General features: G+C 40.6%; 2 protein-coding genes across 9 annotated transcripts in view; one reads left to right on the top strand and one right to left on the bottom strand.

Moving 5' to 3' along the window:
• The window catches only part of AP4M1 (adaptor related protein complex 4 subunit mu 1), a 10211-nt gene extending 5117 nt beyond the window's left edge, over positions 1-5094 (bottom strand). Inside the window, exons 1-7 of one of the 7 annotated variants that reach the window (XM_074311573.1) lie at positions 4576-5094; positions 3884-3972; positions 3504-3610; positions 3335-3431; positions 3101-3211; positions 2933-3013; positions 2429-2491 (exon numbers count right to left, since the gene is read on the bottom strand). In XM_074311573.1, the coding sequence (XP_074167674.1) occupies positions 2429-2491; positions 2933-3013; positions 3101-3211; positions 3335-3431; positions 3504-3610; positions 3884-3886 (462 nt within the window). In that variant the 5' untranslated portion in view covers positions 3887-3972; positions 4576-5094. Of the gene's footprint in view, positions 1-2428; positions 2492-2932; positions 3014-3100; positions 3212-3334; positions 3432-3503; positions 3683-3883; positions 3973-4127; positions 4320-4397; positions 4475-4575 lie in introns of those variants that run through there. The other 6 variants (XM_074311572.1, XM_074311569.1, XM_074311568.1 and 3 more) reach the window with 6 other exon arrangements.
• Positions 4519-13915, top strand: MCM7 (minichromosome maintenance complex component 7). 2 transcript variants are annotated; one of them, XM_074311567.1, is made up of 15 exons: positions 4519-4700; positions 5838-5917; positions 7442-7606; positions 7726-7850; positions 7936-8116; positions 8409-8546; positions 8831-8980; positions 9093-9207; positions 9303-9434; positions 9631-9714; positions 10582-10975; positions 11236-11319; positions 12331-12499; positions 13354-13463; positions 13552-13915. In XM_074311567.1, the coding sequence occupies exons 1-15, from the start codon at positions 4670-4672 to the stop codon at positions 13760-13762; spliced, it is 2169 nt and encodes a 722-aa protein (XP_074167668.1). In that variant the 5' UTR covers positions 4519-4669; the 3' UTR covers positions 13763-13915. The 2 variants fall into 2 exon arrangements, with proteins under 2 accessions (XP_074167668.1, XP_074167667.1); XM_074311566.1 differs by lacking the exon at positions 4519-4700 and adding an exon at positions 5492-5628.

Raw genomic sequence — 13915 nt, 5'->3', positions numbered from 1 at the left:
GTGGGCAAGGGATAATTTGACCTATCAGATCTTTGGAGAAAGGAAGAATTTATAACCAAAAAAGAACTAGAACATTAGGAAAGACAAAATGGACAACTTTGATTACATTACATTAAAAAGTTTTTGCACAAACAAAACCAATAGAAACAAGATTAAAAGGTAAGTACAAAGCTAGGAAAAAAATCTTTATAGCTAGTGTTTCTGATAAAAGGTCTCATTTCTAAAATACATAAAGAACTGTGTCAAGAATATAAGTTATTTGGGGGCAGCTAGGTGGCACAGTGGATAGAGCACCAGCCCTGAATTCAGGAGGACCCGAAGTTCAAATCTGGTCCCAGACACTTAACACTTCCTAGCTGTGTGACCCTGGGCAAGTCACTTAACCCCAGCCTCAGGGAAAAAAAAAAAAAAAGACTATAAGTCATTCCCCAAGTGATAACTGGTCAAAGGATATGAACAATTTTCAAATGAAAAAATTAAAGTCATCTATGGTTATATGAAAAAAATGCTCTAAATCACTATTGATTATAGAAATGCAAATTAAAAACAACTCTGAAGTACCACCTCATACCTCTCAGATCAGGAAAAGATGATAAATGTTAAAGGAAATATGGAAAAACTGGGACATTTAATGCATTGTTAGTGGAATTGTAAAATGATCCAATTTGGAGCAATTTGGAACTAGCCCAAAGGGCTATAAAACTATGTATACCTTTGATCCAGCAGTGCCATCACTAGTTTTATATCCCAAGGAAATCTTAAAGGAGGGGAAAGACTTTGGACAGAAAATGACATCTGCATCCAGAAAAAGCACTAAGGAGACTAAATGTAAATCAGCATATGCTATGTTCACTTCTTTTTTCTGTTTTGTTTTGTTTTTCTCTCCCACGGTTTTTCCCTTTTGCTCGGGTTTTTCTCTCCTAACATAATTTATAAAGTAATGTGTATTAAAAATAAATTTACCAGAAAATAAAACAAAAATTTTCTAACACTTCACACTACTCCTTTTCATGTACACTACAGTTACAGGCTCAGAGAATCTACAACTGGATAGTCCATAGACGCCAGCTAATTCAGCCTTTGTATTTTACAGAGAAGGAAACTGAGGCTCAAGGAAATGAAGTGACTTTGATTATGTTCACACAACTAGTTCAGTGTCAAGAAACAATGTAAACTTTTGCTTCCAGAGGGTTCCATGCTTTCTTCCAGTTAAATTGGCTCAATTAACTATTTCTCCAGATTCCATTTCTCACCTCCAAGGACCTATGCAGACTACCCTCCAAGCCTGAAATATATTCCTTCCTCACTGTTCTCTTAGCATCTTTATCTTCCCTCAATATTCAAGTCGAATGTTATCTTCTATAAGTCTTTCCTAATCCCCCTATTTAGTGCTCTGAGCTTCCTGAAGACAAAAATTCTTTTTAATTTCATTTTCAGATCTCCAGCATCTGACAGTATTTTTCATATAATAAGCACTAATATTTATTAAATGAATGAAAGAATGGAATAAAAGAACTATCCCAAAATGGGACAGGCTCCTTAGAAAGAAGGTAGCTCCCTAACATTAGAGATACTAAATGAAAGCTAGACAATCAAGTGTTATGGATAAGAACGGATTCTTATATAGCTCAGGATTCAGATGGCCTCTGAAGCTTCTTTCACTTCAAAGATTTTGTGAACACAGATATTGGGATGTTACTTGACATCTTATTCACTCCCTCATAATCAAATTGAGGGGAAGTACACAGGATGAACTTTTTATCTAGGACCCATGTGTCACCACTGGGAGTAATGTTCCAGGGTAGTTACAACTCTAGTTTCCCTATATCCCTTTGTGATATGATCCCATTCCAGGGTTGGAATGGGACAGATTGTCTTCATTATATAATCTCCCTAGTTATTCAGAGTTCTGTTTTTATTTTTTTTATTTTTTTTGGTTCAGTACTGTGATTTAATTAGTACAGGAAACTCCTGGTGAGGAAACTTCTTCCCCTAGTGGTTGACACTGTAAGTGCTTAATAAAACCTTGATTGATTCCAATTCAATTTAGCAACTATCCCTCCAATTAAAGTTTTGAAGAGTTTTCTGAGGCACCAAGAGGTTAAATAACTTGTCCAGGGTAACAAAGCCAGTTTGAATTAGAGGGCAGGGTCTTCCGGCTCTAAGGCCACTTGTATATGCCTTGTACCATACTGTCTCTGGATAGGTTTGTTTTGGAGGCAATTGGGGGTAAATGATTTACCCAGTGTCACACAATGAGGAAGTATTAAGTGTCTGAGGTCAGCTTTGAACTGAGATCCTCCTGAATTCAAGGCCAGTACTATATCCACTGCACTATGTAGTTGCTCCCACCTCTGAATTTAGTGTTTGAATATAACAGATACTAAATTTTTTTTAAACCAAATTGGGTTTGAAGACTCAAACTTACATTGGATCCAATAAGCACCGAGAGCCTTTCTACTACATCCAAGAAAACCTCGTTCTTGTGACTCTGAAAAAGAAAAGAAATCTGGAATAAATTGATTCTTGGTCTTAAAGACTGGAGGTAGAAGAGACTTGGATAATGGATATCTGGGTCCCAAGAAACACGGGATTAATTATAAGAATCTGGAAGACTGAATTGCTGGAATAGAGAATAGCAAAACTAAAAATAACAGTATGTATACATGTGTTGTATGTAACTTATGCTTTAATATATTTTACAGGTATTGGTCAACATGCCATCTGGGGGGGGGGGACAGAGGGAAAAATTGGAACAAAAGGTTTTGCAATTATCAATGCTGAAAATAACCCATGCATATATCTGGTAAATAAAAAGCTATAAGAAAAAAAAAATTTTAAAGAGAATAGCAAAACTAATAAAAAAAATTAGATATATGAGTTTGGATCCTAAAATGCCTGGATGTTTGAAAACACAGATATACTTCCTCACCTGGTCCGAGCGAATAGTTGTGACTGGACGACTGGCTGCACTGCTTGGGGCCACTTTGCTCTGCTGTGTTTCAGCACCAAACTGTAAAAGTCCACAAATAGTAAGTCCACTAGCTAATCCTAGCTCAACTCATCTTCCCAAACCTCCTCCATCCTTTTCTTCACTAACCAAACCAACACTGCTGAGCTCAAATAGGTTGAAGGGCTTGCTGACCACAGCCTCAGTTTGAATGAAGTTCCTCAGCATCTCGGTAGATGTAGTCTGGATGTAGCCGTAGTCCTACAGTAGAAGAAGTATGTTTCTAAAGCTGACTTAGAGGTAGGTGGAAATGGAGATGAAAGGTACCTAGGTCTTTTAATAAAAAGGGAGCATATCTCTGAAATAAGAGATAGGGTTCCTTACCAGCACTTCATCCAAGAGTTCATAGACAAGGGCTACATTAAGAGAGAGTGTCTTCTCACTGATGGAGCCACAGTAATCATTTAGGAGGGTGACCAGCCTGGGGAAGGGAGGAAGTAATGAGTCTTCTGAGCTCAAATTCCCCATCCCCTTTCACTTCCACTTTCCTCACCTTGACAGCAGCTCCAGGAGGATGAAGGGGGAAACACAGCCTGCAGTGGTGACCACAAGGTAGAGACTGAAGTGTCGGATGTGGACAAAGTGGTGACCCTTGTGGTGCTGGGAGAGGGATGTGAGGGATGAGACAATGTGGGGGTGGGAAGTTGGGAAAAGTGGAGGAATGAACAGGAACTAAATTAAAAAGGATAAAGGTCAAAATTATGGGAATGGAAGTTTGGGGAGGGCATTCTAGCATTAACAAAAAACAAAAACAAAACCTTTGGGAAACCAAATCCCATCTCCTAAAACCCCAGTATAAACGACCTCAGAAGGGACTAAAACAGCATCGATTCCTAGTTTCATATCCCACCCAGTGCCTAGAAAGGTTGTTACCATCACCACAGGAGGCTGATCCCCCGGCAGCTCTGTCACCTTCCGGTAGAAGATTTCGGCTACATCACTCCCTCCACAGTCTCCACGAACTGAAGGAACGGAGGTTAAGGGAAACCAAGGCTAAGCCGCCAATCAGTTTCTCGCCCTTTTCTGACCCAGCTCCCCCGGGCCCTATCATGCTACTGCTGCCCACCGTCCTTGGACCCTCGCTGGCTGCCTTCCCTGCTTCTCCTGCTTCCTTTACCCTCCGCTGTCACGGCTCACGGGTGGGAGGATATAGTCCTTGTAGATGAGAGGGTCCCCTTTGGAGGACAAAATGAAGAGCTGGGAGATCATGGCTCCTAGGTTGCTGGCCTAGAGAAGACGCTGACTCTCCAGGATAACGCTTTCTAGTAGAAAGACCTGCTTCCTCACTTAAGTCCCTCCTTTCTAATCATAACATCCCACTTTGTCCCCTGATTGGCTGAAGTTTGGCAGACTAGCGGAGGGAGAAGAGGGAAAGGGTGACGCTTACAGTTCTCCCTTGGGTGGGGTCTTAGGCCAAGCCGCACCCTCGGGGCGGGAACTTCGGTCGCGGCGGCAAACGCTCTTTTCCCTATTGGCTCTGACGAGGAGCCGCCAGGCACGTCGACTGGGACGTTTCGCGCCAATTTCGGTTGCTTGCCCCGAATTTGCGTAGCTCCACTTTTTACCTTTTTTCCCTTCCAAGAACCTCGCCTACGTGTTGCTGCAGATCCGCTAGTCCCGTTCCGGACACCACTACCCCGTCCCCTGCTTTCTGCAGCTATGGCTCCTAAGGACTACGCGGCCGAAAAAGGTAGGGCGCTAAAGGGGGCGCAGCAAAAGCATACACGCCCGAAGTTGAGAAAAGTGGGATGCCAGGCTGGGATCAACTTAGCAAGGTGAGGGGGAGGCTAGGGACTTTGGGGGCTCAAGCAAGGAATACTGAAGGGCCAGGGCAGAAGGGAAGTGCCCGGACTTCGGGAATGGGAGTGATAGTTTGTCTGGGGACCCCGAGAAGGGGGAGGACGGTGGAAGCTGGAGAGGGCAGAGCAGGGACGGAAATTATCCTTATACTCTTGGCGGAGAGCTTGAGAAAAGGCTCTATTTCCAGAGCTGCTGCCCAATTCGCCATCCAACCCCATAAGCACCGAGCCCTTCCTTGAGTTCAGAATGGGGGCACACTGAGCCCTTAATATTGGTCTAGGACTGGGCGATCGAGACGGAAGTGACGTTTGAGGTCGGAAGCGCTGTCCTTCGGTTTGAAAGTTGTACTTTGTAAATAGTCTCCTTCCGCGGGTAGGATAGAGATGTGGTCCTGATAAATTGAGGGAAGGAACCTAGGTTGGGGCAACGAAGAACCAGAGGAGAGGAAACTGTTGAGCACAGCTGTGTCAGGGATCTTGGGCCCCTAGAAGTGCTGAGGTCTGGGTCCAGAGAGCAGGTAGAAGGAGATTTGGTTGTGGTTTGCGCCATGTGCTTCTTTGTTTACAAAGAATGGAAGCTGTTGGAAAAGCTAAGAACTTAGTGAAAAACATAAGCCTGGAGTCATGCTCACCTTCATTCATTGAAAGGAATCTTTCGATAATTGGAGAAAACGGATTAAAAGTTTTCTAGGATGGAAAGATGAAAACTTTTGGGAGTTTTGAGGATTTAGAAATTTGTTTGCAGGGAAGAAAGTATGAAGAAGCAGAAAGTGAAGAAAAGTCCATTCTGTAAAGATGGGTTTCTGTGGTACCCTTGAGGTAAATGATAATGACCCAACATGAAATATTTTGAGCTACTCTACACTAACAGGAGAAAAAATATACTAATCCTCACTTCTTCATAAATTGATCTGTGATGATTTCTTCAAATCAGTTTGTTTTGATACAAAGTAGATCAAAACTAGTATCAAGGGATTCCATAGGGAGAACTAAGGAAAAACTAATTTTCTGTCTTTTTTGCTTAACAGAGAAAGCTAAAAGGTTTCTACAGGAATTTTACCAGGATGATGAGTTTGGCAAGAAACAATTCAAGTATGGAGACCAACTGGTGAGTTCAGGAATGGTTGATTACAGACCAGGGATGAAACTTGAGGAATGGTTTGTTCTATCTATATGCTATAAGCAATGGCCCACAGAAGTTTGACTTACTGAAGGGCCATACGTTTTAAGTTCAGAAAAACATATTTCCTGTTGCTCATAATTTTTTTTTCTTTTGGTGATGTTATTTTTTGAAAAGCCAAGTCCTGTTAAGTTATAATAACTGTGAATTATATGTTAACACTTATACAAAAATAAATGTTCAGAGTCTCCAGAGCCTAAGCACATTAAGGAGTGAAATTTATATTTCTTGCCTACAGTACTAAAATTTGAGGATGTTTCATAAACATTTACAGAGAGAAATGGTATTCACAAAGGGTCTTTTATACACAAGTTTACCAGATTAGATCAGAGAGGTGCCTTAAGCATAGTTATCTAGATTTCAGCAATGTTTCAACAGATCATCTCATTCTTTGAATAAAATGAAGACTTCAGATAGTGTATTTAAGTAGACTTGGAATCTGTTAAATCACTTAAACAAATGTCTGTGGGTTCCTTTCATCTTGGGAGATATCTAGTGAAGTCCCAGAAATATGTCTTTGCCTTTGTGCTGTTTGGTATTTTTATTAGTAACTTGGATGAAAACATACAGAGTATGCTCACCAAATCTTTCCGGTGACATGTATAATCATATATTTAAGATTTCAAAAAATCTTGACTGGATAGACCAATAGATCAAATCTAATAAAGTCTAGACAATTCAAAATTTTAAAATGGAGGTGGAAGGTTTTAGTGACCTAGAAGTTCAACGTGAATCGCTTTCTATTTCTAGCTAGATATCAGTCCATGATCATCCGAAATGGTCAAAAGAAAAATCTTGGCAACTTTAAATAAGAACTGAAATATAGAAAGAGAGCTTGTGAGGTTAATTGCCAATGCTTTACAGAAGTACCATTTTGTTGGAAAGAGTAGCACTTTTTTTTTTCCTTTGGTAATGAAAACTGGCAAGTTTGATAAAAGCATAATATCCAGAACAAATTGATCTTACTATTCACTTTTCTGCTCACACCATGTGTCTGAACCTCACTTTTCTTCCTCTGTAAGTAAACTACAAAGATTAGATTAAATGTCCATTAAAATCCCTTTCAGTTACAAATCTATGATCCTAAGATAGCTGTCTTTAGGTATCTAAAGAGCCATCATGTGGAAAAAAAGTAAGTTTGTTTTGTTTGGCTTTGGGAGGACAGAATTAGGAGCAATGGGTATGAGTTTCCAAAAGGTAAAATTTAAACTTGGTGTAAGGAAAGATTTCAGGCTGAGAATACACTTCACTAATGATCTTCTAAGTGAAGAATGGTTAATGATATTATAAAGGGGGTTCTTACGTAAGTAATAGTTTGACTATTAATTTTGTAGGTGTTTAATTTTGTAATTGCCTAGTTTTACTTGATTAGCTCTTAAGAGCTTTCTAAATTGAATAAGAATTTATAGAAGGTAACTGATCAGTAACTATGCTGTTTTCCTGCACCTGCAGGTACGTTTGGCTCACAGGGAGCAAGTAGCTCTATATGTGGATCTGGATGACATTGCAGAAGATGACCCTGAGCTAGTGGACTCGATATCTGAGAACACAAAGCGATATACCCAGCTCTTTACTGAAGCTGTGCAGGAGCTACTACCACAGTACAAAGAGAAAGAGGCAAGGAAGGTTGTGGGCAGAAGAGACATTCCATTTGCCAAGTTTCTACTCAGATACTGATGTCTCCGAAGAGGTTGAATAAGAGTTTAGAATTTTGACGTTATATCTTTCTCCTTCAGGTAGTGAATAAGGATGTTTTGGATGTATATATTGAACACCGGCTAATGATGGAGCAAAGAAACCAGGACCCTGGAGCCACCCGTAATCCTCAGAATCAATATCCCTCTGAGCTCATGTGTAGATTGTGAGTAGTGTTTATGGGAAAAGAATGGGAGAGTCTTTCCTCCTAGGTACTGATGCTGATCCTTTTACTTTTTCCTCTTCTTCAGTGAACTATACTTTCGTAGCCCAAGCAGCAGCAAACCAAAAGTGATTCGAGAAGTACGGGCTGATTCAGTAGGAAAGTTGGTTACTGTGCGTGGGATTGTGACCCGAGTCTCTGAAGTCAAACCTAGGATGGTAGTGGCAACATATACTTGTGATCAATGTGGAGCTGAGACCTACCAGCCAGTATGTATTGGAGAGGAGCATGTGAAAAGATGTTAAAATAAACAATACTTAGCCTCTTCATTTTTTGTAAAATATGTCCATCTTTTGGTTCTTCTATAATTTTCTGTCATTCCATCTGTCATATTTATTTTTTGTTTCTTTTGTTCATCTGTCATCTTCCTATTATTCCTAAAGAACCCAAGGCAGTTAATTTACTTTCCTAGCAGATTTATTAAGTATACTAAAGTGGCTTAAAGGTATGATTTCTATCTTCCATTCTAACCTTGTCCCTGTGCTTTTTCCCCTATTCCAGATTCGGTCTACTGTCTTCATGCCACTGATTATGTGCCCAAGCCAGGAGTGTCAGACCAATCGCTCAGGAGGTCGGCTTTACTTACAGACTCGTGGCTCCAAATTCATTAAGTTCCAAGAGTTGAAAATGCAAGAACATGTGAGTTTTTGTGGTATGTGAACAATAGGCTAAGGCAAAATAAGATTGGACAGGGCATCTTATCTGATCCTGCATTCATTTAGAGAGGAGAAGGAATAAAAGGAATTTTTTTTTTCTTGACAACCAGAAGAAAGTAACAAGGCTGCACTATGAGAGAAACCAGTCTTCCCCCTTTTGAAGGACGAACCCTGTCTAGTTGGGTGTGCTTGAGTTAGGAGGGAAAGGATAACTGGGGAAAAAGTGGCTTGGATTTACCCTTATGTATATCTTTTCCTTCTCTTCAGAGTGACCAGGTGCCTGTGGGAAACATCCCACGAAGTATCACAGTGTTGGTAGAAGGAGAAAATACACGGCTGGCCCAGCCAGGTGACCATGTCAGTGTCACTGGTATTTTCCTGCCAATATTGCGTACTGGATTCCGACAAGTGGTACAGGTTAGATATTTGAAAGAGCACAATCAGTCGGTTTTCCCTCCCTGTCGCAAATTACAAAGGCTAAATGTTCTAATGTACTTAATACCATAGTCTTATTTTCTTCCTGTCTCAGGGCCTGCTGTCAGAAACTTATTTGGAAGCCCATCGGATTGTGAAGATGAATAAGAGTGAAAATGATGAAGCTAGTATTGGGGAGCTGAACAAAGAAGAGTTGAGACAAATTGCAGGTGAGGAGAACTAGTGAGGAAATGAAATGGGTAAGTCAAAATCTATAGTTCTGTCATCTTAAGAGGCCCTTATTGAGTTCATTTTCCTCCTTTAGAAGAAGATTTCTACGAAAAACTGGCAGCCTCAATTGCTCCTGAGATTTATGGCCATGAAGATGTAAAGAAGGCACTGCTTCTCCTGTTAGTTGGTGGGGTAGATCAGTCCCCTCGAGGAATGAAGATCAGGGGTGAGTCTGTGAAATGAGGAAAAGGGCAAAAGTAAATAAAGACCATTTAAAGGGAATAGGGAAGCAGTCAAGGGGCAAATTTGAAAATAGAGATTGATAATCTAGAAAATGAAGGTTAACCTTAGGGGCACAAAAAGAATTCAGATGTAGGTTAGTATCTTTTTTTTTTTACCAAACCCTTTCTTTTCCCAAACAGGAAACATTAATATCTGCTTGATGGGGGATCCTGGTGTGGCCAAGTCTCAGCTTTTATCTTATATTGATCGTCTGGCCCCCCGAAGTGAGTATCTTTAAACTCAAATGCTAAAGATGGAAAGAATAATTAGGCTTAAATATTTCTGGGAATCAGAAATACAGATTGAGAAATTTTAACTGGAGTAGGTTTTGAGTAGTTAAAAGGGAGAATTGACAAAAATAATAGTGTATTTGATACACTTGAGTCTTTAGTTTCTTCACATTAATAGTAGCAGATAGGGGATAGAATTGCTCTAGGTATCAAGAAGGGAGAAGATTTGACTAGGAGACCTCAGTTAAGAAACAGGCATCTATAAAAGATCTACTATATACTTTCTGGCCATTTTGTTAGATGCTAGAGATACAAAGACAAAATTAAGTAATCTGCCCAAAAGGCAGTATTTTGGAAAAAATGTGTGTACCTACTAAATAAAAAGGTTATTGGGGTAAGGGAAATACTAGCTACTAGGGAATATCAGGAGAGGCCTCATGTAGGAAGGGAAAGAATTGAAACTAGGTTTTGGGGTTTGGTTGTTTTGAAGTAATTGGGCTTAAATGACTTCCCTGTGTCACACACTAAATAAGTATCTGAGGCCAGATTTTCAACTCAGGTCCTTCTGTCCACTTCACTACCCAGCTTGAGAGTTTGGGGATGAACTCCAAGGAGTACATTCCAGACATGAGTACAAGGACATGGAGACTGAACATGGAATGTCATATTTGAAAGCTAGTTTGCTAACCTGAAGAATATTAGTCTTGGCATATATTCTCTTTTTTCAGCCTCTCACTAATGTCTCTTTCCATCTTTTTTGCCTTGCTTTCCACTGTCTGTCTTTGTCTTTCCCCGTTTGTTTCTGGTTATTTTTTCTTTTCTCGTGTAATCTGTGTTTCTTTCTATATCCATGATATCCAGGCCAGTATACGACAGGCCGGGGATCATCAGGTGTGGGACTAACTGCAGCAGTGCTTCGGGATGCAGTGAGTGGGGAGCTGACCTTGGAGGGAGGTGCCTTGGTACTAGCTGACCAGGGTGTGTGCTGTATTGATGAGTTTGATAAGATGGCAGAAGCTGATCGCACAGCAATCCATGAAGTAATGGAGCAGCAAACTATTTCTATAGCAAAAGCAGGCATCCTTACCACACTTAATGCTCGATGCTCTATCCTGGCTGCTGCTAACCCTGCCTATGGACGATATAATCCTCGTCGCAGTCTGGAACAGAATGTACAGCTTCCTGCTGCTCTCCTATCTCGATTTGACCTTCTCTGGCTCATCCAAGATCGCCCTGACCGTGACAGTGACCTGCGGTGAGACTACCAGAGACTATTATTCCTTCTCACCTTTCCTTTGGAAATACCTTGACCCTCTAGCTTCTTTTATACTTTAGACTTCAAGAAGTTCCTATCTACATATCTCCCTGTTTCTTTCTAACCTTGCCTAGAGTGACAAGGTTGAAATATTCCAGAAACATTTTTCCTTTAGGAGAATCATTCCTCATTACATTTTTGTGGGAAATTGTTTTGAATATGGGATTCAAAGTTGTTACTGACCCCTTTTCTCCTTTAAGGTTGGCCCAGCATATCACTTATGTGCATCAACATAGTCGACAGCCTCCCACACAGTTTGAACCACTGGACATGAAATTAATGAGGTAGGAAGGTTTTTCCACTAAAGTATATTGGACATTCTAGTATAACTTCTGTACTTTGTGTGTGTGCGTGCACGTGCAATGGATAGGCAGCCTGGAATCAGGGAATCAGGAAGACTTGTGCACCTGAATTCAAAACTTGTCTTAGACACTTGCTGTTGTCTAAGTTGTGTGATCCTGGGCAAGTCATTTGTTTGTCTCCGTTTCTTCATCTGTAAAATGAACTGGAGAAGGAATGGCAAACCATTTTAGTATCTTCGTCAGGAAAACCCCAAATGAGGTCATAGAGTCAGACATGATTAAATAACTATAACAAATATATTGTGTATATTCTTAGGAAGGCTTAGGTCACATGATATAGTGAATGTAACAAGAGTCAGGAAGATCTGAGTTCACTTCATCTCTGCAATAGCTATATGTTCATGATCTAGTCTACTTAATCTAAGCCTTTTTTCCCCAACTAACAAATGATAAATGAATGCATACTTTATGCATATGTAAAATTGTCATAAACTTTAAAGCTTTGAGTTGTGAACTTTAAATGTATTTTCATTGCCATGTATCTCAGACTTAAAAGTTTGGGAAATGGTGGGTTTGCATTATTTCTGAAACTGAATGGCTCTCTATCCCTATCCTTTGATCACTTTTCTCCTCCCTCTTAGAGAATCTCCCATCTCTCTTGTATCTGAAATTCCCGTAAAAATTCTTCTCTCAGGCTAACTTCACTAGCTTGTGTGTGTGTGTGTGTGTGTTAATTAGTACTGTTTCATTACACTATGTATTTCACATCTCCTGGACTAGATGTAACTTGGGTCAATAAGGACCCAGTCCTCTTGTATATCAAGTCAATCTCTTATATATATAAAGTTGAATGGGATTTTTACTAATTGAATTGCTTGCGTAAATTTGTCTTCATGTAGTTCCCTACTTTTAGGGTTTTCAAATGAGATCAATGCATGACAAATAGATGCTAGATTATAAGTTATTTCCCATCTTTCTACTAATCTTTCACAGGCGATATATTGCCATGTGCAGAGAACAGCAGCCTGTAGTGCCCGAGTCTTTGGCTGATTATATCACAGCTGCCTATGTGGAAATGAGACGTGAAGCCTGGGCCAGTAAGGATGCTACCTACACCTCTGCTCGGACTTTGCTAGCTATTCTTCGGCTTTCTACTGCTTTGGTACATAGCCTATATATCCTGTATTTGAATCCTTAATTCTTGTGGGCTGTTCCTTTTCTGTCTACTACCCCAGGCCCTTCCAGTGTCCTATGGGCACTTCTGTGCTGGTGAGCCAAGTACACAAGGTTAGCAGCTTTGGAGGGGACCTGATGCTCTTCCTGGCCAATCTAAGATATCCTCACAATGTGTATACCACCAGTTCTTTTCTCTTTTTTCCATTGTCCTCTTAAGGCAGGGGTTCTTAAAATAAAAATACTTAACAAAGAAACCAATTATGTTGAAATAAAATTCTAAAGCTTTCTTTTTTTTAAAGTTCATGGACTTCAACTTAAGAACTCTGCTCTAGGGCCACTGTTCCCCAGATTCTAGGTCTCCTCAGTCTTAGGGGGCTCCAAAGTGCTGTTCGTGCAGGTAGTGTAATAACCCAACCTACTGCTGAGCTAGCACTTCCCGAGCCCCTGGGACACTAGGCCCCTGGAATTCCTAGGATCCAAACCTGTTTGTTTTTCGTTTTCTCTCAATGCTCTAGGCTAAAGCTGGTTCCTTTGTAACTCAGAACTTTGTTGATAATGACTGATCCTAGTTCATGATTATTGGCTAGAGCTACTCATTTGTTATTGGGGGGTGTTAGAGCAGGACTCTTCTCCCTTACAGGCCATCTGGACTGGCCAGTGTTGAGAGGCGGAGACTTGGGCAATTGCTGAACACTGCCCTGGGCATTGCACTTGTCTCGGTCTGACAGTGCTGGCAAAACACAGCACATCCTGGGAAGTAAGGGGGAGAGCATTCCTTTGGAGCAGCTCATCCCTCCTGAGTTGCTCAATAAAAATTTCTTTTCCTTCCCTCTATCCTAGGCCCGACTTCGTATGGTAGACACTGTAGAAAAGGAAGATGTGAATGAGGCCATAAGACTAATGGAGATGTCTAAGGACTCACTACTAGGGGACAAAGGGCAAACAACAAGGTGAATAATTGGGAAGGGACCTTAATTGTTACTTATTTCTATGTCTTTGCATGGATATTAAAAATTCATTTCATACTTCTCGCTTTAGAACGCAACAACCGGCAGATGTGATTTTTGCCACAGTTCGAGAGCTGGTCCCTGTGGGCTCAGGTAGCCAAAGCATCCGTTTTTCAGAGGCTGAACAGCGCTGTATATCTAGAGGCTTCACACCTGCCCAGTTCCAGGCTGCTCTGGATGAGTATGAAGAACTCAACATATGGCAGGTTAATGCTGCCCGAACACGGATCACATTTGTTTGACCTTGGGCAATATTTAAACAGCATTTTTTAAAGCCTAATGCTTGAATGTAGAGAAAGCCTCTGCCTAGGGCAGAGGAAAAGTTTAAAACTGCTACAATATATATGTTACATATTTGCATTGCTAATAAAGTGTTTCCTGAACTTTTGCAAAAA

This window comes from Sminthopsis crassicaudata, chromosome 4 (genome assembly GCF_048593235.1).
Source record: "Sminthopsis crassicaudata isolate SCR6 chromosome 4, ASM4859323v1, whole genome shotgun sequence".
NCBI lineage: Eukaryota > Metazoa > Chordata > Mammalia > Dasyuromorphia > Dasyuridae > Sminthopsis > Sminthopsis crassicaudata.
Note: the sequence above shows the minus strand (reverse complement) of the source record. Positions and strands in the feature narration are given on the sequence as shown.